The sequence below is a fragment of the Helicoverpa armigera genome, chromosome 13, assembly GCF_030705265.1.
Source record: "Helicoverpa armigera isolate CAAS_96S chromosome 13, ASM3070526v1, whole genome shotgun sequence".
NCBI classification, from domain to species: domain Eukaryota; kingdom Metazoa; phylum Arthropoda; class Insecta; order Lepidoptera; family Noctuidae; genus Helicoverpa; species Helicoverpa armigera.
In genome coordinates, this window is record NC_087132.1 from 4,241,813 (window position 1) to 4,261,104 (window position 19,292).

General features: G+C 34.6%; 3 protein-coding genes across 4 annotated transcripts; 2 read left to right on the forward strand and 1 right to left on the reverse strand.

Annotated features, from left to right (window-relative positions):
- The first annotated feature begins 1,155 nt into the window (after positions 1-1,155).
- On the forward strand, positions 1,156-7,881 carry LOC110384358 (transcription factor AP-4). Its single transcript, XM_021345612.3, has 3 exons — positions 1,156-1,586; positions 2,435-2,597; positions 3,451-7,881. The coding sequence occupies exons 1-3, from the start codon at positions 1,498-1,500 to the stop codon at positions 4,189-4,191; spliced, it is 993 nt and encodes a 330-aa protein (XP_021201287.3). The 5' UTR covers positions 1,156-1,497; the 3' UTR covers positions 4,192-7,881.
- A 3,469-nt stretch (positions 7,882-11,350) lies between these two features.
- LOC110384443 (serpin B8) lies at positions 11,351-17,851 on the forward strand. Of its 2 annotated transcripts, none has more exons than XM_021345727.3 (9): positions 11,351-11,503; positions 13,295-13,389; positions 13,851-13,984; positions 14,728-14,805; positions 15,027-15,246; positions 16,387-16,527; positions 16,906-16,994; positions 17,114-17,548; positions 17,617-17,851. In XM_021345727.3, the coding sequence occupies exons 2-9, from the start codon at positions 13,298-13,300 to the stop codon at positions 17,766-17,768; spliced, it is 1,341 nt and encodes a 446-aa protein (XP_021201402.3). In that variant the 5' UTR covers positions 11,351-11,503; positions 13,295-13,297; the 3' UTR covers positions 17,769-17,851. The 2 variants fall into 2 exon arrangements, with proteins under 2 accessions (XP_021201402.3, XP_063893685.1); XM_064037615.1 differs by lacking the exon at positions 11,351-11,503 and adding an exon at positions 13,143-13,207.
- Positions 17,727-18,993, reverse strand: LOC110384445 (male-enhanced antigen 1). Its single transcript, XM_064037616.1, has 4 exons — positions 18,761-18,993; positions 18,414-18,622; positions 18,158-18,283; positions 17,727-18,073 (listed from the first exon to the last, which is right to left on the reverse strand). The coding sequence occupies exons 2-4, from the start codon at positions 18,603-18,605 to the stop codon at positions 17,945-17,947; spliced, it is 447 nt and encodes a 148-aa protein (XP_063893686.1). The 5' UTR covers positions 18,606-18,622; positions 18,761-18,993; the 3' UTR covers positions 17,727-17,944.
- Between the last annotated feature and the right edge of the window lie 299 nt (positions 18,994-19,292).

The following is a 19,292-nucleotide window of genomic DNA, read 5'->3' on the forward strand; positions in this document are numbered from 1 at the left end:
ACGCTTCACTGCAACCAACCTCAGAAAGTTTAAGTTTATGCGTAATACCAACATGAATACTTTCTAAAGAACACAAAGAAGAGTAGATATTCTAGAACTCGTATTTGCCAATAGCAAGGTGGAATGTAATTTTCATGAAAAGCAACGTTTGATTTTCTATTGATTTTCAGATAAAATGCGCTCTGATTCAAACAGTATATCTGCCATAATATTACTTATTAAGCTTTGTTAATTTGAATAAATGATTTTTGACTGAATTTCCACAGATTGGAACTGCAGTTCCGATTAAAAAAAATATATTATGAATTAAATATGTTTCGTTCAATCGGCTAAATTCATCGAGTGACTCAAATAGCTTGAAAATATTTGTTTTTTCCAGTCTATTCTTGAAAAAGTTCATTGATGGAGCTTTTTTTTCAACGACGGCGACGTCAAAAATCATCAAATTTTAATGACCTCTCCCGCTGTGGATTAGCAGCGGCGAGGGAGTGTCATATTCTTACTGACTAAAAACCATCGTGTTCCGTCGTGGGCCTTTTATGTGCCAGGGTCGCGGTATCTCTTTCGAACAACCTGCAGCCCCGGCAGGCTCATTGATGGAGCTGTCACCGAGAACATTAATTAATGGTAATAATATACCCCAAAGCAATTTTTCATATCCTCCTTTAACTTCGAGAGTTCCTATCGTTCAAATGCAATCAGAAATATTTCGATTTTGTGATGAAAAAGTTTCTCATCCGACTAAAAAAATGCAAAAGTCTTTTAGTTACTAGAGTACTGGGGCCGTTGGGTGACGACTGCAGGATCATCTGGAGGTGCGGCAGAACGATTCAGAAGAATTTGTGCCCTCAATCATTGGTATGCTTACGAAGAAAACACTGGCCAGCAGGCAAGAATCTAGCAAACCCTTGACCCTTCCACAGACCCCGGGACTGCTATGAGGATATTACACTTGAAGAAAAAAAATATCTCTATTTCAGTCATCGAAAAGTGAGCTTGTACTCACTTTTTAAGTACACACATGAAAATAAAATAATCAACGGATTTCAGTGGGTACATTATTTATCATGAAAATAATTTCAAGCATTCAACATTCTGTACAACCCACAAAATCTCGAACTCAAAGTCTTAAAAACCAATGGTTTATAGCCTATGCTCATTTTCTTTTCAAATGATTTATCTAGTCTATGGTGTACTAAGCAAGCATTGATGTCGCGTTGCCCTTGACTCCCTCTATCTAATTACTGTTTTTAAAAGTTATTTCATGAAAATTAAAAAAAAATCCTTATCCCGATATTGGTTTTTACCTAATAAGTGAATTAGAAAGTGATTCTGGTGGTCAATAAACTTGTGTGTCCCTTTAAATTGTGTAGCGTCACCTGACTGAGCTCATTGTCATTTCCCGCCATTGTGGACTGCAAATTCATCATTTATATGAATTTCCGTGCGTGTGTCTCAAAATTTAGATGAATAACAAATAATAAGTGCGCCTAAGTAATGTCATTACACGGTAATGACGTTTGTTTGCTAGAAGTGGAAGATTATAACTTGTACGAAGAGGAGGCATCTGATCACGCTTTAGCCAGGTATGGATAACCGGCGTGGTCGCCGAAATCTTTATAGTTTAGTCGTACTCATGTTACCTACTGATATATAAAACCATTTTAATAGAAAATTTTTGTCATCCTGGTACTAAACACTATATTAAGTGGATGCGCGGGCCCATATGATGACGCTCACGCCCCGTGCCGGCCTGTAGTCAGCTGTTGGTCCGCCATGTTTGGTCAAATCGAATAGGCGTAGTAGGCGCCTCTACATATCGCAAATGTACTACTATGAAACTAATGTAGCGTAAATAGTCATTCATGTTTTTTAAATAGAATTTTTCTGAATAATATTTATAAAATATCAGTCTTTCGTTATGTGCTATATGAATGAATGTATGTATCATGAATCATTACTGTGCATCAATATAAAACACCTTATAAAATTATAAAATATTGTTTATATGTATATTTTAATAAACATAGCACTGTAATAAATAGTATCTGCTTTTGATTCCTAAATATAAATTAATAATAAAGTGAATTGCTATGTATTTCTCAATTGTAGAGCATTTTTAACTAATTTTACAGAAGTAATAGTTAACATCAAAATTTAACTCAAACATAGTTGGCCTATGCATCTTTATCAGTCATCTTAGCTAGGATACAGAAATACTTCCATTTAGTGTTGTCAAAACTAACATTAGGTTTTAAGATATAATGTTACTAACAAAATTATGGATGTATGTCTGAAATAAATTATTTATTTATTTATTTTAGGGAAAAACATTGATTCAAATATTAAAACATGTAATAGGCTTGACAAATATTGATTATTTTTTGTGTTGAATATAATGAAGATTGTAACTTAATCATTTTGGTTTCCACAGTGACAAAAATCCAAGTTCCGGAAGAAAAACGATGGAGGCAGAGAAAAGGATTCGAAGAGAAATTGCTAACAGCAATGAGCGTAGACGAATGCAGAGTATCAATGCTGGTTTTCAAGCATTGCGCACTCTTTTACCTCGACATGAGGGAGAAAAGCTAAGCAAAGTATGTTTAAATAATGATTTACTACTTGTATCTAGATTGTCCTGGGATTGCCCCTGGGTTGACTGAAACCCTTTGCAGAAGCTCATATCATGTTAAATAAATAATAACATGTTATTATTTATCTATGTATTGCGTGGGACATTGAAAAATTAAATAAATTACATTATATGATGTTTCCAATGCTTTCTTCTTTACACTACTTAGTGCACAGTTTATATCCATGGGTAAAGTTTCCTTAGATTGTGGGCAAATTGGAGGAAACAGCTATAATTTTCATAAGTACATAAAAATCCACTTAATTTACAAAGCATTGAAGCTATATGTATTTCTTTTAAAAAAAGGATAAAACACAAAGCAAAGACTTCTAAATATTTGGATTCCAAATATGTATATATGTATATTATTTTTAGCTGCCTTGTTGGTCTAGCTGTCACAAGCGCGGCTGCTGAGCACGAGGTCTCGGGTTCGATTCCCGGGACGGGCCGAAATCGCTTTGTGTGTTTTAGAAACTTTTATGAAGCAGCCCAGAGCCTGGAAGTTTGGTGTTTGATACACCCATACATTGGAGAGCACGTAAATGTCGGTCCTGCCCCTGATCTCTTTCCGGTTGTGCCATCCCATCTGGCTATGAGAGTGAAGGGATAGTGAGTGCATCTGTATCTGCGCAAATGCGTGTGCATTATACTAATATGTCCATCATCATATATTATTTAATTTTCTTTAAGCATTACAGAGTGTTGTGGTCTTAAAAGATATTTCATCACAATGTTATAATTTATAATGTTCAGTGAAAGCCTACTTATTCCTGAGAATTAAGTTTAAAAATTAATTATATATATTTCTTACTTTTCAGGCAGCCATACTTCAGCAGACAGCTGAATATATCTACAACTTAGAACAAGAAAAAACAAGACTTCTATCCCAGAATTGCCAGCTCAAGAGATTACTCAACCAGCATGAAGGTGGTGAAATACCTCTGAAGAAAAGAAAAGGTGAAATTCTAACCCATGTTCCAGCTATCATTCCTGATTCCACTGAGGATACCATCACCAACTCTAGATCACCTGAGCCAGTAGCTGTTATATCTGTGACTAGCGTATCACAGAAAAAGGAGTCTGAAAGCAGTGAATTACGTGTTCAATTAGATCGTGAACGGAGACTGCGACGACATTTAGAAGAGCGTCTTCATTCGCTGGAAGCACAGATTTACCCAAACAATGCCCATGAACTAGCTCGCCCAGTTATACATTTTGACCAGACTGATGTCGCTGAGTGTAAGCTTGAGAGTGAGGAAGTAGAAGCGCCACCAGTAGAACCTACTGTAGTTGCTGCCCCACTACTGGAAGCTGCCATCAAAGCGGAGCCTCGTGTTGAAGTGGAGGTGCTTCCTGACGCGACACATGATGCACCATCACGCTTGTATCTTGCAAGCACTAGTCGACAGAACCTGGAAACAATTGTTGAGGCCATCCGTCACCTCGAGGGGGATCACTTGTTCCGTGAAGAGGCAGGTGATGCGCCTCTGGCGCTCACCAAAAAGGCGGAAAATCCGCCGCCTCCCAGACCGGGCGTTATCGTAGTTAAGCATTCGTGATCGCGTTTAACGTGTTTAGGACTTTAAGCTCGTAAATTTGCTTTCGCTTAGCGAGCACTCCTGACCCTCCTCGAATATAGTTTTAAATTTTTAGTTGTTTAATTATCTTTTCCAAAGTGACGAATCGATAAGTCTGCGTCTTTGTTTTTTTATTAATACGCATTGAAGTCGGAAGTCGAATTGATGAGTGGTATAGAATTACTGGATGCGTTGTCGAGTATGCCGATCGGCGCTGTGCTTAGTTTAGTCTCAAATGTAATTATTAATGTTTAAATTTTACGTTATTTTGGCTTTGTGCAGCATGGGTTTATGGAAAGAGGATTGACTGACTTATGTAAGATTAGATGATGAAGGATAATAGTACACCATGCAGCGTGCCAATATTGTTTTTGTCCTTAGACAAGGTTGAGGAAACAGTAGCTAATGCTTGTTGAAGCATAATTTTACAGATACAACTAAAATAAATTTGTTGAAACACTACTAGCCATTTATAAGAGATTTGTGGAGGCTTTTTAGTAATATTGATCATAAACACTGGATAGTTTAAACGAAAAGCATTGGGCTTGTGTAGAATATTACCCTGCATTCTACTAGCCTAGAATTGTATGTTTAATGGTGTCAGAGCAAAAAAAAAAAAATTTGCTTGGCTTTTCTTAGAACATTTAGCAGGCTTGCGGCATTACAAGGTCTCTTATCTCTCAGTTGTATTCATTTTATAATTAAACTCCTTTCTCTCATTAATTGATAAAAAAAACACTTGATATAAATTGAGTAGGTGCATAGTTCATATGGTGTTTCAGATTAGTCACTAAATTTGACATACACCAACTAATGCTGGTGTTCCATTTACATTAGGTAATATCACATCATAATACTTCCTCGAGCCAAGATACTCGGAATGGTAATAAAGAAATCATTATTATAATTAATTAATACATTGATATATTATAGAATCTTATAATTATAATATATTGACTAATATTTATCCAGTGTTGCTGCTTTTATGTTCATGTTAGGATGCCCAGTGTAATGCGTATTTTGAATGTGACATTAGTAAATTATAGGCGCTATATGCTGCCATCCCTAAATTTTATAGATACAGAAATTTTAGAGCATTCCATGTTGTTGAATTCTCATTAAAGAGTTGTTCTGCATGAGACAGTTGATTGGAACACAAATAAGGTGACATATTGTATTCAATTTAACTGTTTAGTATAATTATGTATTGCTTCATATAAGCATTCTTTAATTGAAACTCTACTTTTAGGACTTAATCAGTTAGGATAGATAGTGTAGTTGACAACAAGACAGTGACAATGAATATATCCCATTTTACAGAGTGGTTTATTAAAAATTATTTTACAATAGAATGAAAAGATATAATTATCATGTCACAAGTGAGAAATAATTTGTTATATTCTACATGAAAGCATTTAATCAGTTTCAACTCAGAATTTTAAGATTCTATTGGAATAATAATTATTAGATTATTCTAACTTTGGGATTTTAATAAATTTCTAGTGAACAATCATGTTTCACTGTTTTACTTTAAGATTAAGGTTCACAGTTCTTACATTATCCTGTGACTTAGGTAATATAATTCTCTACAGTGATTAATTAATGTTCGCTTTAATGTGCTGACATTTTTGTTAAAAATAAAAAATGCCGTGCTCTTTTTTTGTTAATACTTTTTCGTATAAGTTTTTGAATGTATATTAAGTTTGACTCAGCAACAGAGTGGATAAACAAGTACAACGCATTGCAGACATCATAATGCTATGGTCTTGTCCACAGAACCATATGAATTTTTAAGACTGATCATTTATTCATTATTTAGTTACGCTAACCATATTGATAGAATAGCGTGTGTGTGTGTTACGTTTATGTAGCTATTTATATGTATGTATGTTGTGATATTGTAGTCCAAATTGTGTTGTGAACCTGACAGCTTTACAGAGATCCATACTCTGTTAACGTTTAGCAATAATAATATTGATCATACATTATGGTAATTATGACTAGTGAAATTTTATGTGTAGGTAAGTTCTCCAATACGGAAATTAAAAATATATTTATACAAAAGGGATCTCTCTAATTCTGTCAGGTTACTTAGTGTTGTGGTGTGATACAAGTGTTTTTCTGTGTATGTATTTTAATAAGGACTTTGTTAATCAGACCGCATACATGGACTCTAAACACGACTAGTGAAATTCCAAAATAAAAGATTTGAAAACAATATTTAAGCAGAAACTAGTAGATAAATAAAAAACAAAATGCTGAAGATCATTAGCATTCATCACTCGTGTTTAGAGTGACCCTGTATAAAAACTGTTTGTTCCCGACGCTTACTTCGCACTCTGTTTCTGAGTCCGTAGTTATAAGGAGTTGTCTGCCTACCGCCTTTACATTATGTCAGTATAGGATAATTAACAATGTAACATAACGGACTTGGTTATACTATTAGTGTAGTCAAAAATAGTAATAAGAGATTTTAAGTCAAAGAAGCAAGTTAAATTGTTTAAAATGTGTTATTATTTATGTCTTAAAGTATTAAAATGGTTATTTCTTATTAATTAGTTTGTAAATGATGATCGTCTGTATATTTAATCGACCTCTTTTCTTTGTACATTTAGCTAAAAACCAATAAAACATAAAATGCGTAAAAATTTTACCACTTTGTAAATGTTACTATTAATGCATGCATTTTTCTAAGGATGTTGAAGACTGATATCAGGACAGTCATTTGCTTAAAATGCACAATCTTATCGGTCTGCTTGAATGTAATATTGAGTAATCTCAAGGAGAGCATTTGATTTGTCTGTCATTCAGTTTTTAAATATATTTTAGTAGGGCAATAAGCAGTAATTTTTTCCACTTTGTGAAATGAACTAATTAATGACTAATTTTTTCTCCCAACTGCTATCTCATAGGATTAATGTACCTACTTATAATATGTGCCATGTTTTATTGGTTTTAAGCACATTCAATGTGAATATTTCCATTTTCTACACTCTATCGCATTTTATTATAATGGATATAAGCGAACGTTACTTTAAACAATAATAGCAGAAGAGAACTGCTATTTTTCAATAATATTGTAAGTCGTAAGTTGCATGTTTGGTACACATATTTATAATAATTCATTTTCATGAATAACCTAAAAAATGTTCTTCAATTCATTTATTGGCTAAAATTATGATTATACCTACTTAAATATTGTTTTACATTAAGTCTGGATAAAATTCATAATTATAATTCCCACAATTATTGCATTTACCCTTAGGAGTTTGTTTTATTGAGCTTCTGGATTTCTGTTTTGTAAGTCTGTAATTTAGTGATAGGGTGAATAAACGAAATTATTGTAAAACAGGGCTATAAATTATCAATTATGTTAATTGTTAAGACCGCTAATTGTTTATTTCTCGTTTTACAGGTTTATTTTATAATTATTTAAAAAATATGATTCGGTTTACATTAGATTGACACATTTCACCCTCTCACTAATAAGCTCATGTTCCTATACAGATAATTATGGTACCTATAATATTACTTACAGTTAATATAATGATAAAGTGTAGAAAATAATGCATGGATGTTTCCATTTTGATATGAAATTGATAAAAATATTTCCTCTGATTTTAATTGTACCACATTTGACCTATATTTACCAATATTTATAAAAGATTGATATTATAGCGTTTCATTTGATATCCTGCCACTAACCATTGAACTACCACTATACCATTTGGGTTAATTAGTAAAAAACTTTGTGGGTTTTAAAAACTTTCACAAAGCAGCCCGAAGCCTGGAAGTTGGCGATTGACACACCCGTGCCTCGGAGAGCAGGTTAATGTCGGTCCTGCGCCTGGTCTCTCTCCGGTCGTGTCGGATTACCGTCCCATCGGGATATGAGAGTGAAGGAATGGTGAGTGCACCTGGGTCTGCGCAAATGCTTGTGCAAATGTTCTGCGCAGTTGGCTGATCTCCTTACTTGAGAACAGCCGCCGTGAGTCCTGGATTTAAGAATAGGCCGCGGCCTAGGGGCGGCAGATTTCAGAAGATAAAAGTCAAAAAAACAAGGTCCCCTTGGCCGAATTTACTACAAATATGGAAAATTATTATTTACTAGCTTTCACCCGCGCCCCGTAGCCGGTGTCCATTTCGACCGCGCGGCCACCTCATAATTTTTGATGAAACTTTGCCAGGAATTAGTAGTAATTTGTTACTTTTCACTCCTCTTTTCCTGAATTTGTTACAAAAAAAACCAAGCCGCTATGACAAAGAACAGTTGGCCGCTAGAACCGCCACTTGCCGTAGTCATCGCCCGTGATTACTCAGAAACTATACAATGCAGATAGACGAATGATACATCAAAAGAAAGGTCTTAATTTGTTAAATTTGTTACAAAAATAAAAAAGGTCAAAACGTAGATATACAAAAAGTTATGCAATGTTAAGTTTTCAGGTTATGAGTAGGTAAGTATATCACCGTAGGCAACAAATTAATAGAGGCTAATGTGTATAGAAAATTAGTCTTTAATTTGTTACAGCGAAAAAAGACAAAAAAATACTAGAAAGCAGGTTCAATAATATGTTAGAGTCGATTTTAGTTGGCCGCGCGGACGGCAATATGCCTAAAATACAATTTCGTTTTTCTCGTTATTAAAAGTAGGTTTTAGCTTAATTGAAGTACTAGTCGATGGGTAACGTAACCTAGTTTGAATGAATATAGCGAATTTAACTGCAGCATTCGTATTTTAAGAGATATTTACAAAAACATGTATGAGAGTAGGGTGTCCATGCATTTTCACATATTCGAAATTTTCGTTATTCACGTCTTATTTTTTTAGGGAGAGTGCATACTTTATAAAAATCAAAGTCACAAATAGATTAAAATTTCTTTATTTACAATCAACACAAAGGCAAACAAATCAAGTAATAAAAGACAACCAGATAAATATAAAATCTTCATAAACTAACATAATATTTATAAATTCTGTGTCACATATTTTCGTGTCAGTTAGACACGAAAATGTATGTATTTCATTTTTAAAAGAATTGTCGTCGTAACAAAAATATTTATTGTTATTTAAAAAATGACATTTATAGTGGCCTATTTTTGTGCCTGGTATAAATTCTATAGTACCAACTAAGAAATAATAATTATCCTTAATGCTAAGAGTAATCGGCAATTCAGTGAGTAAAACTGAGTCTGCAGCTCCGTTTAAATCAAATGTTATGATCTCGCCTAGCTTAAGTTCACCTTTCAACTCTGTGTCACATTTTTGACACATTGTGTAACAAGGCAAACAATTGATTTGTTTGCCTTTGTGTTGATTGTGAATAAAGAAATTTTAATTTATTTGTGACTTTGATTTTTATAAAGTATGCACTCTCCCTAAAAAAATAAGACGTGAATAACGAAAATTTCGAATATGTGAAAATGCATGGACACCCTACTCTCATACAGTTTCATACCACTGTGTTTTTGTAAATATCTCTTAAAATACGAATGCTGCAGTTAAATTCGCTATATTTATTCAAACTAGGTTACGTTACCCATCCACTAGTACGTCAATTAAGCTAAAACCTACTTTTAATAACGAGAAAAACGAAATTGTATTTTAGGCATATTGCCGTCCGCGCGGCCAACTAAAATCGACTCTAACATATTATTGAACCTGCTTTCTAGTATTTTTTTGTCTTTTTTCGCTGTAACAAATTAAAGACTAATTTTCTATACACATTAGCCTCTATTAATTTGTTGCCTACGGTGATATACTTACCTACTCATAACCTGAAAACTTAACATTGCATAACTTTTTGTATATCTACGTTTTGACCTTTTTTATTTTTGTAACAAATTTAACAAATTAAGACCTTTCTTTTGATGTATCATTCGTCTATCTGCATTGTATAGTTTCTGAGTAATCACGGGCGATGACTACGGCAAGTGGCGGTTCTAGCGGCCAACTGTTCTTTGTCATAGCGGCTTGGTTTTTTTTGTAACAAATTCAGGAAAAGAGGAGTGAAAAGTAACAAATTACTACTAATTCCTGGCAAAGTTTCATCAAAAATTATGAGGTGGCCGCGCGGTCGAAATGGACACCGTAGCCGGATGACAAAAACCTTCTCCCGGGTCTAAGTAACCTCCCCTCTAATTTTCAGCCAAATCGGTCAAGCCGTTTTCATGTTATGTCGTGAAAACGGAAAGCGGGTTTAATTTTAATATATATAGATAAGGTTTTTACATGGGGCGGCGGAATTAAAGTAGCCTACACTCATTAAAAATATAAATCCGGCACTGGCCGCCGTAGGACATTACTATTTATGATTGTTAAGCAAACTATACCGTATAGACCAATCGCGAACCAATCAAATGACATTGGAATACGATTGGTCCTAGTAGCAGACTAAGGTTAAAACTGCTATTGCAATTCAATTTTTATCCTTATTAACTTAGCAGAATCGGGCCGCTGCCCTGTTATGTATTAAAACATACGTTCAGAAATTGAATACCTATATAATACCTACACAGGGTTTTGTGTCGGATAAATCCGACTCGGGCGGAATAAGCCCGAATTTTTGATTCAGGCGGTGAAAAGGTTAAATATTTAAGCACACATGGGGATATAGGGCCAGAGAAAGCGACTTTGTTTTATACTACCTATGTAGTGAGTGATTACATTCCATAACTACCTCGTTGGTCTAGCTGTCGCAAGCTCAACTGCTGAGCACGAGGTCTCGGGTTCGATTCCCGGAGCGGGCCGAAACCTAGTTGGTCTAGCTGTCGCAAGCTCCACTGCTGAACACGAGGTCTTGGGTTCGATTCCCGGGGCGGGCCGAAATCGCTTTGTGGGTTTTACTAACTTTCGCAAAGCAGCCCGGAGCGTGGAACTCGCTGATGATTGAAGGAATAAAGAGTGCACTTGTGTCTTGTGCACTGCGCCCTGCGCAGTTGGCTAATCTCTTAACATGAGAACAGCCGCCGTAGCCGATATTCGGCTAGGAGAACATCAAAAGTTATGTTAACAATCACAATGTTTCATTCATATCCACTTTATAGATTGTTTTCTATAGTTCATATATAAAATGTGTAAAAAATAGGAATAAACAAATGGTTTGAGGGTTACAAGTTAACGATAACCTGAACCGGCCTTTGTTTGGCCTCCATGAACCATTAATGACTCATTTTGACTCCACACTCGTATAACAAGGTTAGTTGCTCTGAGAGTTTATCTGACGTGCAGACGTGTATTGGGTTTTCCTTAAAATTAACTCTTGAAAACATTTAAAAATCTACCGACGTACAAGTAAGTACCTAATTAAATTATTTAGTTATTATTAGATAGACATGCATTTCATTTTATAATTAACAGCTTAATTCTGTGTTTTATAATAGACAATACTACTTCGTCTGCATATTGCATTTTGCCTTCCTGTATTGTGTTGATTCATTACATCGAATCTCCCGCTTGTTTACTAGACAATCTTATATAGGTAGGTATTATTTATCTACTATAGAATTCTAATTAGGTAACGTGCTATTAGGTATGTTTAGCTATAGGTACAATATTATGAACTAAGTTTGATGTAACACTTGACACCAACTGACCTTCTTGATTCGATAAAATTACGAAATTGAATATAAAATTTAGGTAATGTAAATCGACAAGTATGCGATTTGAATTAATAAGACCCCATCAAATAAACCTATCCATACAAGAAACTTAATTATAATTAGGTAGATACCGTTATATTTTTTGTCGTTTGTGTAACTTACCGGCTAGGTATCTAAAGAACAGGAAGTGTGGTGAAAGTTACCTTATTGTTTAATGATGAATGATAATACCTATAACCCACAAACACATTTTTTCTATTCTTAAAATGAATGAAAGTTCAAGTTTCTGAAACAAAGTTATCTAGCGGCGTTGTCAGACGTCCGCTCTTGACGGGACAGACCCGATTTTTTAATCAAAATTAAATGCCCCGTGCGGACTGGCTCAGTCCCGTTTTTCGGGGATAAGTCAACTCGATCTGCGCGCCTTAAATTATATGATAATGATAAATTTATAATAAAATATAAGTACCTAGCTGAAAAAATCGCAAGCTTTTACTACCTATCATATTATTATATATCACTAGTCATTATATATCATACCCAAATTGACTTGACAATGTGATAAATTAATTACTTTATCTGGATATTATTCATAATAGCCAGCCGGTCAAAGTTAGCCAAAGTAATAAATATGGTAGGTATAACCAACTTGGTACTGAGTAATTCTTAAAAACGGTTTAAGTTATTGTCGACTTTTTTATGATAAATCATCAAATGATTCCTCCCGCTGTGGTTAAGCAGCGTGTCACCGATGGTGAACCACATAGTCCAGGTTTGCCGCCCGAAAACCCCGTCCCCCCCGTCCCCGTCGTCGAAACCGAAACGGCCGTCTGTATAGTGGCCCGAGCCACACCTCAAAAGAGGGGAGTTTTCGCTACTATTATGGCGCTGGGCTAACTAGCCTTTTTCGAATTATATTAAGGTCAGCTACTAGACACTTTAGTTAGTAAACATGAAATAATCATCTATGGAGATATTATATAAAATTGCTAGTTAATGTGATTAATTCTGTGTCAAATATGATATAATGTCACTTTATCCAAATTGAGTAAATACTATAGACTTATTGCTTTCAGAATTTCAGAATTCAATTCAGAAGATAGGTCGGTACTTAAAAAAATTACTAAAAAAATATTTTTTTACCTCTTTAGAGCGTTCGAATAAAAGCTTTTTTAAAAAAAAATAGGTACTATTTGTCTACAGTACTATTCATTACCTACCTACCTATCAGCCTATATTCTGTTATAGAAAGTATTTAGTTTAGTAAGTATAGGTAACCATTTACATTCTTTATTTTATTTATTTATTTAGCAAAGGATCACCAACAGCTTCTGTGTACAAATTAACAAAAGGAGGTTTTAAGGAGCAAAATCACATACAGGAGACCGCGCGATAGGTATACTCCTAAGTTTTTAGGACTCTGCGCATACTGCAAGAAATTACAGCTTTAATACTGACCTATGTGATACCTATATTGTTCCAGAAAATGGAGAGCAGGGCTTGGGTTGTCTTAGCCCTTTCAACACTTCTGGTACAATGGTCAGCACAAGATGCAATGGACGTTGATGCAGTTTTGAGGTAGATATGCTCTTGCCGACCTACATTCCTATTTTTAGGATTTCGCACGCAAAGGGTAAAAACCGGCCAAGTGCGAGTCGGACTCGCGCACGATGGGTTCCGTACCATTATTTAAAAAACGGACAAAAAATCACGTTTTTGGTATGGGAGCCCCCCAAAATATTTATTTAATTCTATTATATGTATAGGTATCTAGTATTTGTCGTTATAGCGGCAACAAAAATACATCATCTGTAAAATTATAGCTAACTATCACGGTTCATGAGATACATTCTGGTGACAGACGGACGGACGGACAGAGGAGCGAAAACAATAGGGTCCCGTTTTACCCTTTGGGTACCGCACCCTAAAAATGTTATGCTTTGTGGATTTTTGGTCATCCAGTTAATTTTTAAAGGATCGAATCTTTTCTGCATATTTATGTAAGTATTTAATTTGTCTAACCGCTTCATACATTTCAGTACGACCGCATCAACTACGCAGATAGAAAACAAAATAGCTAATGATATTAATAATTTTGGTTACAAATTATTAGTCAAAATGATGAACGAAAGAAAGAATAGTAACATTATAGTCTCACCGACAGGCGTAGCAGGTGAGTAATAATAACACGGTGATAATTGGTTAAGTAAGTTATTTCGTGTAGTACCTATGTAGTAGTTATTCATGGCGAGAATTTATTTATAGCTAGCTGTTTTCTAGTGGTTTACCCATGTCCCGCGCCCGGGGGAATTTCTTTCCGTATTTGGACAAAATGTAGATACCTTAAGTAGGTCTATGTCACTAATAAAGTCAAATCGGTTCTGTAGGTAGTTTCGGAGCCTTCAGGATACAAAGAAACAAACAAAAAAATATACCTCTTTACTATTAGTTTAGATCACATTAGGTACAGTCAACTTCAGGTCAGTGGTATCAGTTCTATAGGAAAAACGTACCTACTTATTACTATTGAGTTAAGGTGCATGACAGTTACCACTGATGTGCAGTCTGCCGTACCAGAGTGAGTGTCCGCATGGACTGTGTGTGGTAAGTTAGAGTTCTATATAGATATAATGTGGATACAATCTGGCTTAATGTGTATGACAAAATCATGAAACGATTTAATGATCCCATGATCAAATTAAGTTTGCCTACATCACGAAACGCCATTTCGCTAAATTACCACAGAGTATTTCATGAAGTGAGCAAGAAAATGGCAAAAATGAAAAATGAAAATGAAATTGAAAAAATGGCAATGAAAAAGAAAAAAGCAAAAAAATACATAATTACCTGCATATAACAGTAGTTTTCATTTTACGTAGGTAAGGATTTTAACTCACATATGTTGCATTGTTTTAGGTTTGCTAGCCATGACACTACTCGGAAGTGTCGGGACGACACATAATGAAATCGCCGAGACCCTCGGTTTTTCCCAAGGTAATGTTTATTGCGCAAAGCTCCTAGATACTAGGTATGTAAGTTTGGTTCTTATTTTTGAATGCGAAGGTGTGAATTTTATTTAACACGACATTTCAGTAGGTGTATGTCTACAAATATTGCATTGATGTAGTTGTATTATCTATCCATGTGTGTACTTACCTGCCTAGTTAATGTTTTGCTACCAATGCCGCGTCACTAACACAAACATATTTCAACAGATATTTTACAAAACCGCAAAAACCACGAACGGTTCGGTGAATTACTGCAGGCTTTAAACGTTAACGATTCTTCCAAAACGTTGTACGCTGATGCCATGTTCGTGGATGCGCACGCGCCGGTACGCGAGTTGTACCGCAGTTATTTATATGATGTCTACCAAGGAGATGTACTCAGTACAGATTTTAAACAAACCGAGGAAACTAAAAACTTAATTAATGAGTAAGTTAATTGGTTCTCGCGACTATCTAAGAGAATTATTATTGACATACCTACTCACTTAAAGATCATGGGCCCGATTCTCCTAAGTTAATAATGTCAAAATCGAATAGAAATCGAATCGCAATATGATCGCAATAGCAGTTTTAACCATATCGGGCATTCTGCTACTAAAATAAGACCAATCGTATTCCAACGACATTCGATTGGTTTGCGTTTGGTCTGGGCCCCGATTCACCTAAGTTAATAATGTCAAAATAGAATAGAAATCGAATCGCAATATGATCGTAATAGCAGTTTTAACCATATCGGGCATTCTGCTACTAATAAAAGACCAATCGTATTCGATTGACATTTGATTGGTTTGCGATTGGTCTGCTATTTTGGTGATTTTGGTTTATTCGGTAGTTTGCTCTACAATCATATTGTAATAGTTAATCATTTGCAGACAAAATGATTCATTATTGAATGACAGAAAAGGATAAAAACGTTTATTTCAAAGAAAAAATAACGGAATGCCACATACGCTTCAATCGTAATCGAGTCGGGATTGGATCTCAGTCGAATCGAGTCGAACGTCAATCGAAGGCCGCTTAAGTAAAATTAGGAGAATCGGGCCCCTGCTACTTTGGTGATTTTGGTCTATACGGTAGTTTGCTCTACAATCTTATTGCAATAGTTAATAATTTGCAGACAAAATAATTCATTATTGAATGACAGAAAAGGATAAAAACGTTTATTTCAAAGAAAAAATAGCGGAATGCCACATACGTTTCAATCGTAATCGAGTCGGGATTGGATCGCAGTCGAACGTGAATCGTATGTCACTTAAGTAAAATTAGGAGAATCGGGCCCCTGTTTATATCCCAGTCTGGGATATTCTGGGATTAACACAAAATATATTATTATGTTTGTCCGCAAAAACTTAAACAACTTAGAGAATTTCTGAAATCGTTAATCCTCCTTGAGCAAGCGTTAATTTCTTCTCAGTAGTTATGAGAAGTAAGTGCGAAAGCAATAAAAACGCTGATGATGAATTAAGAGGGACTAACTACTCATGAACAAAAATATGAATTTTTATTTTTAGTAATTGTGACTTAATTCTCCCGCAACCAATCACTATTTTTTATATTTTATTTTCAGGTGGGTTAATAATCATACAGAGGGAAAAATAGAGCATTTTTTGAAGAAAACTCTTCCTACGTCAACCAAAGTAGTATTGTTGAGTGCGCTTTACTTCAGCGGTCAGTGGGAACAACCTTTTGTACCAGAATACACAGCCAAGTATTGTCTGATTCCTATGTTTTATTTATTCGTTATTGTTTTGAAGAGAGAAATATTTAAGCAATCTCACGCGAATTTAATGCGTTGGTCGGGCGACAGATAGCCGAAGCGAAGGTCAATCTTTTATTATCAACTTGTGAAGGCTGAGATCCATGTATACAGGTTGTTGAATCTCACTACAAAACTTATTATTATTGATGGGAAACGTGTATGTAACACTTGGTAGTCGTAATTACGTTGATGTATATTTCTTTCTTATAATAACACAGACTGTTGCAATTGTTGGTAGGTATAAGCCTATTCTATGTACCTATAAGGAAGAATCTTCATATTGCATGTGTGTGTACTTAGTATACATATGTTCATTTTTCTTTACAGGATGCCCTTCAAAAGACCCACAGATGAGGTCATGGTTGATCTAATGTTAAATTTTGGAACATTTCGGTATACATTTTCTGAGAAACATGGTATGTATGTTTCAGCCATTCCACTAATAATTTATCAAGTGTCTAATGAATACCTATTCGTGAGCATAGCTTTGTTATTTAATGATTGTTCGTTTTTTATCTTAAGTTTTTGTTTACAGATTTACATATAATAGCACTGCCTTATAATGATAGTGACACAACTATGTATGCTCTAAAACCACGGTTCCCAAAACAGCTCACACTGTTAGAACTCATGGAAAAGATTAACTTTGAGCACATTGATGATATAATCAACCAAATGAATACAAGGAAATGTGTTGTGCGGTTTCCCAAAATGGAACTTAGAAGTACCACCAATCTGGAGAATACTTTGAAGACAATGGGATTAAAAACTATGTTTGTACCTGGGGAAGCTAATTTTGCTCTTATGATAAACAGTAATACAGTAGTAAATCAGACTGAAGAGGAGTTAATTTCAAGAATAAATGATGACAGTATTGATTCAAACAGGAAATCAAACATGTTGGCTAGCCTGCCTAATCCTGGAATACATGTAGACTCAATACTACATGATGTGAAGATAACAATAAATGGTATATATTTTTTTATATTTTACTTCAATAATTTCAATTGTAACTACAAAATAATTTTACTTTTGCAGAATATGGAACAGAGGCAGTGGCAGCAACCAGTGCTATACTAGCCCGATCAGCTGAACAGTTCTATGCAGATTCTCCATTTTTCATGTTCATAAGAAATGAAAGAACTAAACTGGTTACTTTTAGTGCTGTAATATTTGACCCAACTGATTGATTTATATTAATAATATTTGTCAACTTTATGATACAAATGTAAGAACAAATATATGTTTTTATAAATAATAAGAAAATATTTAAGCTGTGTTTGAATTATACATTTATTTATACATATCCATAATCATAATGATTGCATAGTTACCGTTTTTATCTTAATAAACTATTGTTGATTTTTTATCGATTATTCTTCAATCTTTCTATTTGTTCATTTAGAGTCTGTTTCCATTGTTCTTCAGAGATACTCTGGGCCCACTCTGGAATTGAAGCCTGGGGCAAAGCAAAGTTCTCCATGGCCCTCATAACCTAAAAACAATATTACATTATATTAATGGCTAAAAATATTAGAACTACTTGATATACATGTAGTTTAACACTAAATTGTATAACCTGTTGCGCTCTCTCATTATCCATTTGTATAGCATCTGTATGTCTTGGTGCACTCCAAACTTCTCTGCTAAGAATATTTTCCATAGATTCGATACTTGGCACATCACCGGGAGGGCTCTCAGCATTCTAATTAAATAGAAATTAATATGTACATTAAAGATATAGAGACTGGTAAATCACTAAGATAGATATCTTCTCAGGCTCACGTTTCTCATACATTTGCAAAATTAGATTTAATGTGCACAAATGTGATTACCTCTAGGTCATCTTCACTTTCATGGTCTGAAAGTGCTTGTTCCGGACCTTGTGCCAAAGGTTCATAGCCAAAGTACTCATGTTCTTCATCGCTGTCATCTCCTTGATTCCCATTCATTATCAATTCATTCCTCGGAGGCGGGACTAGCTCGTGGGGATTGTTCTCTGGCGGATCAGGACCATCACACCCCATTTTGTTGTGCGATTCAACTGCAATGTAGACAGAAGGCTTACACAACGTAACAAGTGTTACATATGAAAATCATCATCTGTAGCGTTAGTTTTAAAGTACACAGCACATAATCATAATAATTAAATTATATTTGCGGTGATTAGTATAAATATTACCTTTGTTTATTAATTATCAATATATGCACATTTCAAGTACCTTAACACTGTCCGACTATATTTAATACCATAACAAACAAATCGTTGAAAATGTAATTATAGTTTTTAGACGGTGAAAACACGGAATTCCAAATTGTAACTCACTTATACTTTAAAGTCTAAATTCACTTGCATTATCAAACATACAAAATTATTTTATAAATTTTGACATTTTACATGGGTATGACAAAATCACGGCAAAATGTCAATTTATTGACAATTTGACACTAAGCGAAAAGCTTGTACAGATAATGGTACAGATCTAGAAATATATAACTTTAATGGAGTCAGTGGAGTCAGTAGTCAGGAACACCAAAGCGTATTAAAAAAGTGATGAGCAAACTTACAATAACCAAATGTTTAGTATTTGCTTAAATGTAACAAAATAAGACGAGGAATAAACTTAGTTATCTACTTATCAAAAAAACATTAACGTTACAGAAACGGAAAACAAAATGTTTCGAAACCTATTCAGTGTACTAGTAGTCTAAAT

What these genes read in the sequence shown, in the direction of transcription:
- LOC110384445 (XM_064037616.1), bottom strand. Translation starts at nt 18,605, where the DNA reads ATGGGGTGTGATGGTCCTGATCCGCCAGAGAACAATCCCCACGAGCTA. An exon ending in AAAGTGAAGATGACCTAGAG is followed by an intron (nt 18,284 to 18,413) that starts GTAATCACATTT and finishes CTATTTAATTAG; the next exon opens with AATGCTGAGAGCCCTCCCGG. An exon ending in ATAATGAGAGAGCGCAACAG is followed by an intron (nt 18,074 to 18,157) that starts GTTATACAATTT and finishes TATTGTTTTTAG; the next exon opens with GTTATGAGGGCCATGGAGAA.
- LOC110384358 (XM_021345612.3), top strand. Translation starts at nt 1,498, where the DNA reads ATGTCATTACACGGTAATGACGTTTGTTTGCTAGAAGTGGAAGATTAT. An exon ending in TCTGATCACGCTTTAGCCAG is followed by an intron (nt 1,587 to 2,434) that starts GTATGGATAACC and finishes TGGTTTCCACAG; the next exon opens with TGACAAAAATCCAAGTTCCG. An exon ending in AGGGAGAAAAGCTAAGCAAA is followed by an intron (nt 2,598 to 3,450) that starts GTATGTTTAAAT and finishes CTTACTTTTCAG; the next exon opens with GCAGCCATACTTCAGCAGAC.
- LOC110384443 (XM_021345727.3), top strand. Translation starts at nt 13,298, where the DNA reads ATGGAGAGCAGGGCTTGGGTTGTCTTAGCCCTTTCAACACTTCTGGTA. An exon ending in GACGTTGATGCAGTTTTGAG is followed by an intron (nt 13,390 to 13,850) that starts GTAGATATGCTC and finishes CATACATTTCAG; the next exon opens with TACGACCGCATCAACTACGC. An exon ending in GACCCTCGGTTTTTCCCAAG is followed by an intron (nt 14,806 to 15,026) that starts GTAATGTTTATT and finishes ATATTTCAACAG; the next exon opens with ATATTTTACAAAACCGCAAA.